The sequence below is a fragment of the Osmia bicornis genome, unplaced genomic scaffold (assembly GCF_907164935.1).
Source record: "Osmia bicornis bicornis unplaced genomic scaffold, iOsmBic2.1, whole genome shotgun sequence".
NCBI lineage: Eukaryota > Metazoa > Arthropoda > Insecta > Hymenoptera > Megachilidae > Osmia > Osmia bicornis.
The window spans coordinates 117504-124895 of record NW_025791035.1 but is presented as its reverse complement, the minus strand read 5'-3'; the positions used below and the strand labels follow the sequence as shown (position 1 = coordinate 124895).

Below are 7392 nucleotides of genomic sequence, written 5' to 3'. Positions count from 1 at the left end.
CGATACTGTTATTATATGTACATTGATCTGTGGGAAGGTATTGTGGAAAAAATACAGAAAAGGAAAGCACATTGTACTGAACGATGCGACACAACACCATAAACTTTATTCTGTAAAGAACGCGCATACATGAAAATGTAAAAGGAACTAGATTACAGATGGCGCAAGAGTGCCGCTTTTAGTTACCTTCCAACACTCCCCCGTAAAAAGGCAATTTCTTGCGCCAATTGCACCAAAAAACAAAAATAATTCAATGTCTTAAACCTATTTCTTGAATGCACTTTTCGTGCTTTGGGATTGACAGTCCTTTGGTTAAGACGTCTGCAGGCATCTTTTCAGTCGGAAGTTACCCGATTCGAATTTCACCCTCTTTCAACCGACTCACGCACAAAATGATATCTAATGTCGATGTGCTTTGTACGCTCATGGTAAACTGGATTTTTCGCCATTAACCCAGCACTTTGATTATCACACAAAATCAGTGTTGTTTTCAGTTTTCCAACGACTTCAGTTAAAAATCTTCGCTGGTAGATGCTTTCTTTTGCCGCTTCTGATAGCGCCATATATTCCGCTTCAGCACTTGACATGGCGACCGTCTTCTGCTTTCTTGATGACCAGCTGATTGCACCGCCGAAAAGTCGGAAGACGTAGCCGGTGTATGATCTTCTGTCGTCAATGCTTGCACCCCAATCAGCATCCGAGAATCCAATCAATTCATTCTCAGTTTTAGTGAAGACAATTTCCATCTTTTCGGTCCTCTTGATGTAACGCAATACTCGCTTTGCAGCCTTCCAGTGTTCTTCACCTGGATTGTCATTGAATTGGCTGAGCGCGCTCACCGCGTGAGCTATATCTGGACGCGTACTTGTAGCTAAGTACATCAAGGATCCGATGAGGCTTCTATACGGAACTTGGTTCATTCTGTCCCTTTCCTCTTCGGTAGTTGGACACATTTATTTTGAAAGTTTTACTGCGGGATTCATTGGTGTAGCGACAGGCTTACAGTCTTCCATGTTAAACCGTTTTAACACATCCTGTACATATTTTTTTGTGACATGCGAAATTCATTTTTCGCTTTGTCTTGAGTGAATTCTATCCCCAGACAATAATGAAGCTGTCCTAAGTCCTTCATTTCAAAAGATGCTGCGAGATTTTGTTTTAATTCAATAACCTTCTTCTTATTATTTGAGGCTATAATTAAGTCATCCACGTATATTACAATTAATGTCAATTTTCCGTCTTCCTTGTGAAGGTATACACAAGCGTCGGCGTCAAGTGGCTTCAAATTAAATTCTTTCAGCCTCAGGTCGAGCTTTTTGTACCACTGACGACCGGACTGCTTCAGTCCGTATATCGCTTTTCGCAAAAGACATACCTTGTTTCCGGACATTTTCTGACGTTGTTGATCATCCAGCATTGCAGGTAATCCTTCCGGAATCTCCATATAAATCTCCTCATCAATGTTTCCGTTTAGGTAAGCGCTGGTGAAATCAAGTTGATGAACTTCAAGTCCGAGTTCCGCTGCGAGTCCTATTACGATTCGACAAGAGCTAATTCTAGCTACCGGTGCAAAGGTCTCATGTGTTACGCCGCAACTCAGGAAGGCAATTAAACTTACACAGTGTCACTTCCACACGCGTTCGTTTATTTAGTTAATAGTTGAATTTTGGATAATGGTTCGAATCTCGCACAAAGAACTAACTGTTAAGCGATCGTGACCCTTTCAGTGCAGTCGCCTGGCGCAGAATGCCTGCCCCCGGGTGTGGTCTTTTTTATTATATCTAAATATGTTGCGCAGTTATATTCGCGAAGAAGCAGCCCAGTCGTCGGATTCTTGTGTTTCTCTCTGTCATCAGTTTCTGGGCTGCCGTACCGTGGGAATAGGGAATGCAGAGTGTTATCTCTGCTAGTCAAGCTAGCAGAGGTTCTCGCCTAACACCCCCTTCCTTATTTTTGATTTTACTTGTGAAATCAAATAGGAGGCACGGTGAAGGAAACGTGATGTTTCTTTCGCCGCGAAGGTTGTGATAATTTATTTTCTTCCGGTGGTAGAGGAGTGGGTTGGAGGTTGCAAGTTTCTGGTGCGTTCGCTGTGTATACTACAGATTGGGGCGCTGACCCGTAGTGGTTGGTCCCGTTTGAATTGATATTAAGACAGTTATTGCGTGTACAGGGTTTAAATAGACAAAATATTAAACGCCATAATTTAAATTTCGAAAATATGTACAATCCTATTATTATGCCTAAGGCTCCTATTAGTGTTTGTAAGATCATCCAGGTGCTTTCGTTTCTGGAGATGCTACGTGTGTGCGTGGAAATCGAATGTGCCTCAGAGATGATTTGGTCGAGTGATTTGGATGCCAATTTCAAGTCGTTGTTAGTTATTAATTCTTTTCGTAGTTCTGGTACGCGTGCATAAGCTTTAACGGTGTCGTCTAATTTCGGTATTGTAATATTGGCGAGGCCTAATTGTAATTGCAATTCGTTGTGATTATTTATAGTTTCGCTAGAATATAATGTTACGGATGCAGTATGTCCGATACAACCTGCTTTGATTTTAATTTTGTTTACTCCGTTAAGATGGTGTGAGATGACGCGGTTAGAATCCTTGCATGAAACGTGGAAAGAAATTAGATAGTAAGATGCGGAGATCCATTCTTGATTCGAGTATAGTTGTATCCAAATAGGGTTTGTATGTGTAATCATTTTGGCTGGGCAATCTTTATGGTCTGCTGGTAAGTTATGTAAGGCACGTTTTATGCATGGATTTGTTAATTCTGTGGAGAGCGAAGGTGAGTGTCGGGCACAGATTCGGAGGTCGGAAATTTCTATACAATGATCTATGTCTCGATCGCTGATTATAGAGTAGCTGCGAGAATCTCTTTCAACTAAAATATATTGTTCTTGGGTGTGTAGTAGATAGATGTAATCTTCGGTTATATGTGGGAGTGGTATCATGGAGTACAAGGCGTAAATTTCTTCTTCTACGATGGGGATTTTTAACTCAAAGCAGAGCTTGTATGAATTTAACACAAAAACGTTAACTTTAGCGATTCGTAAAAATTTATAAGCAAATTCATTTGTGTTAGAGAACATCATACGGCTAGAGCCATATTTTTGCTCGATGGTTCGTAAGATTTCGCTTAGTTGATCAGGTTCTAGTAACAAAGGATCGATTTTTCCTTGTTCTCCATTAACTACAATTGATCGCAGGTTTTCAATTAATTCGTTATGTTCGGTGATTATTTCGCTTAATTCTAGTAATAGTTCGAGTGTATTCGTGCGTTCATATATTCGCTCTATGTTCGCGTTGGTATAATTGTTGATTTTGTTCACGTATGTTGTAATTTTATCTTCAAATATATCGTTGTTTTTCAGAATACTTCGGACAATTGTGGTTTCGTTTTGAATAAGGACGCTCAAACGCTTATTGTCTGTGTACAGCTTATCTATCTCGGAGTTGTAATACTGGGCGTCCTTTTGGCTAAGGGTGCCGAATAAAATATTAGCTAGGTCACCGATTGGATTTAACCAACCGCGTTTCACGCGCTTACGTTCTACCTTCTTATATCCTAGACTGGTTAGTAAAGTGTTTTTATGATTAAAACTACGTTGGAAGCGATTCGACATGTGTCCGTAGAGTGATGGCGAGAATCCATTACCTTCTGTGTGGATTGGGTGATTCAATGCTTCACGGATTGTCGTTTCGACCGCTTTGATGTCTCGGAGATCCACGAAGACCAGTGTTCTCCATTCGTGGTGGTAGAGTCTCGTAGTTCCCATCGGGTCGAAGTAGATGTTTGGAAGGTTCGTGAGTTTCTCGATCTCGGCCATCCCTTCGGCGAACGCTCCTTTCCATAGGAGAAAACTTAATCTAAAATAGATGAAAGATTAGCATATTTAAGTCTGTTAAGATGGATCAATGTATCTTTGCCATTTATATTAAGTAAGGCGTTCAAGTCTCCATGGAGTTGTTTGACTTGATATGGCCCAAGATAAGGTTTCGTTAGTGCTGCAAGGCGGTTTCTGTTTTGGTTCTTTACCCATACCCAGTCTCCTGGTTCAAGTGATAACTGTTTAATCGTTTTGTCAAACCGTTTCTTGGTTCGTTCCTTGCTTGCAATAATTGCTTCAGCAGCTTGCTTATGCATTCGTTGTAGTTGTACTCGCATTTGTTCTACCAAATCCAAGTAGGTAGCTTCCGGTTCTTCTTCCAATTGATTCATGAGGGGTGGGTCTTTGCCAAACGTAAGTGAGTAAGGTGTAACTCCCGTTGATGAATGGGTAGTTGAGTTGTATGTGAATACGGCTCCTTGCAGGTACCTGCTCCAATGTTCGTTGCAGCGTTCTTCTCGAGAGAGTTGGGTCTTCAGGAAGTCTTTAATAACTGCGTGAGCGCGTTCAAGCGAGCCATTAGACTCTGGTCTAAAAGCTGTAGTGTGTTGGAGGTCGAATCCAAGCATGTCGGCTAGATTTTCCATGAGATTACTGGTAAAATTGGTTCCTAGATCCGTCAGTACTGCTTTAGGAGTGCCATAGCGTAGAATCCAAGTGTTCAGTAAAGCTTCCGCTACCGTTTCGGTTTTCTGGTCCGCCAAGGGTTTGGCTTCGAGGTATTTTGCTAACTGGTCTTGCATGGTTAATATGTATTTCATACCTTTGGAGTCCGGCTCCAACGGTCCAACGATGTCAATCGCGATCTTATCGTTGAAAGCCATTGGCGTATCAGTGATTCGTAAAGGCATCTTGGTTGGGTTTCGAACGATTTTGTTCTCCTGGCAGATTAAGCATTCAGATATGTACTTACTTACATCTCGATGTAAACCTATCCATGTGTAACTTCTCTGTATAGCCGCTATGGTTTTACGGGTGCCAGCGTGTCCTCCAAGCATAGTGTCATGCGCTTGTCTGATTATTTCAAGCTTTTCCGCTTCCGTCTCCGGCGTCCTCAGATCTTTCGTTAGCAAAGTCACGCGGAGTGACGGATCTTGAAAAAAATTAATAATTAGATCTTGTATTTGTCTTGCCTTACCTGGCAACAGGCACAACAGTCCGGCATAATCGACAGTGATGCGTTCTATTTCCTGTGCAATTATCGTGTCTCTAATTGCCTCGAAACTAGCTTGTAGGTTTTCCATAGTAAACTCTGGCCAAGTTACTACGAAGGAATGTTGTTCGTTAAACTGCACGTTTGGTTGACCCAGGTAGAATTCGACCATTACGCTGTCGTCATCTACTTCTTCTGAGAACACAATATGTTTTCTGAGTGGTCTTCTCGCAGATTTTACTACGAGGACGACGTCGTTGTGGTGATCTATGGGGTTACGGCTGAGTGCGTCAGCATTCGTATTCAGACACCCTTTCTTGTATTTAATTTCATAATCATACTCCATCAGAAATACCCGCCAGCGTTCTTGCATAGCCCCTGGCTGTTTGCTTTTGTCCATGTAGGGAATTGGCTGGTGGTCTGTCAAAATAGTAAACTTCCTTCCATAAAGATAGGGTCTAAAGTGTCTCACACTCCAGACTATGGCTAACGTTTCCTTATCTTTGGTGGAGTATTTTACTTCGGCTTTATTGAAGGTGCGACTGGCAAAACTTACTGGTCTTTCTTTCCCGTTTTCATCCTTTTGCGCCAGTACAGCTCCAATACCGTCTCCGGATGCATCGACTGCTAGAATAAATTCCCTTTTAAAGTCTGGGTACATTAGCACTTTATCACTCACCAATAACGCCTTTAATTTCTCGTATGCCTTTTGATGGACCTCGGTCCACTCAAATTTCACATCTTTTTTTCAGCAGTGAATTCAGCGGTTTCGCGATCTGAGAGAACCTGTCGATAAAGCGTTTATAATAATTAGCTAAACCGAGGAACTCTCTTACCTTTTTAGTCGAATTTGGCACTGGGAATTCTTCGACAGATTTCAGAGTTTCTGGATTGGGTTTCACCCCATCTGGGGTGATTACATGCCCCAAGAATTTTAGCCTTTCACTGAGGAACTCGCATTTGTCCGGCTGCAATTTCAAACCAACTTCGCGAAGTCGATTTAGTAAGGTTTTCAGTCGTTCTCGATGTTCTTCGGCGCTTTTTCCCCAAATCACTATATCATCCACAAAGACCAAGCAAATCTTGCCTTTCAGACCTCGCAAAGCCTGGTTCATCATCCTTTGGAATGTGGCAGGGGCATTCTTCAAGCCGAAAGGCATCCGGTTGAACTCGTAATGCCCATCATATGTTGAGAACGCTGTTTTCGGTCGATCCTCGGTCTTCATCGCGATCTGGTGAAATCCAGAGGCCAGATCGAAGGACGAAAAGTATTTTGCGTTCCCCAACTGGTCGAGTATCTCGACAATGTTTGGCATCGGGTAAGCGTCTTGAACTGTTTTTGCGTTTAAGCCTCGGAAGTCTATTACTATCCTCCACTTCTTCTTACCACTGGCATCAGCCCTTTTTGGGACTACCCAGATCGGCGAGTTATACGGAGATGTGGATTCTCGCAAGATCCCTTTCTCCTTCATGTCTGCGACTTGTCGATCAATTTCGTCTTGGTGGTGAGGTGGGTACCTGTACTGTTTAGAATTGATCGGAACTTCATCTAATGTAGGTATCGAATGCTCAACAAGTTTCGTTACCGGCAGTGAGTCCCCTGGGAGTGAGAACACATCCTCGAATTGCCTCAAAATCTCCCAGATCTCTTCTCGTTCTGTATTATCTATTATATGATCTAAACGGACGTTTTCTTTCAATTTAGTTAATCGCTCTTGACTTACCGTTAGGTTGAATACGCGGTGAATGGTGTGGGTTAGCTCAATAGTTTTACGTTTGACGTTGATCTTCGCCTCCTCCTTTTCAAGGAACGGCATACCTAGCAGTCCGTCGACTTCCAGCGGGAATTCGTTCTTGACGACCGCCAGCTCGTGTTGCTTTCCTCCTAATTCCAAGAGAGCTGCGTATTTTGTGTTCACTTTACCATTGGTTACTCCCGCAAACTCGTTAGGTTTCACTTTCCATGGCATATGAGCGCGTTGAACTAAACCACCTTTAATCAAATTGAGCGATGCACCGGTGTCGATTAGAAATCGTCCGGTAATTGGTCTTCCATCTGCATCGGTTCCGACTCGGATGTTGACTCGCAGCTGACTTCGTGTTGGTCCGATTCTATATATTTGATGTCTGGGGGTTTTTGATCGCGGTCCCTTTGAAAATTTCTACAATTACTTGAGTAGTGACCCTGCTTGTTGCACTTGAAGCAGGTAGGGACAGCTGTCCCGGAGGATTTCTTATCGCTCTGTCGTTGACCGTCGTATCTAGGTCGCGATGCGTCACCGCTACGTTTCTCTATACCACGAGGTCGACTCTTATCTCCCAGATGCACATACTTGGACAACTCC

At 42.7% G+C, this 7392-nt stretch overlaps 2 protein-coding genes across 2 annotated transcripts; both read right to left on the bottom strand.

Moving 5' to 3' along the window:
* Positions 1-362: 362 nt before the first annotated feature.
* Positions 363-953, bottom strand: LOC123988630 (secreted RxLR effector protein 161-like). The gene has a single exon (XM_046289375.1). The coding sequence runs from the start codon at positions 951-953 to the stop codon at positions 363-365; it is 591 nt and encodes a 196-aa protein (XP_046145331.1).
* Positions 954-1624: 671 nt separating this feature from the next.
* LOC123988626 lies at positions 1625-6800 on the bottom strand. The gene is made up of 2 exons (XM_046289370.1): positions 6772-6800; positions 1625-3874 (listed from the first exon to the last, which is right to left on the bottom strand). Exon 2 carries the CDS (start codon positions 3832-3834, stop codon positions 1972-1974), a length of 1863 nt encoding a protein of 620 aa, XP_046145326.1. The 5' UTR covers positions 3835-3874; positions 6772-6800; the 3' UTR covers positions 1625-1971.
* Between the last annotated feature and the right edge of the window lie 592 nt (positions 6801-7392).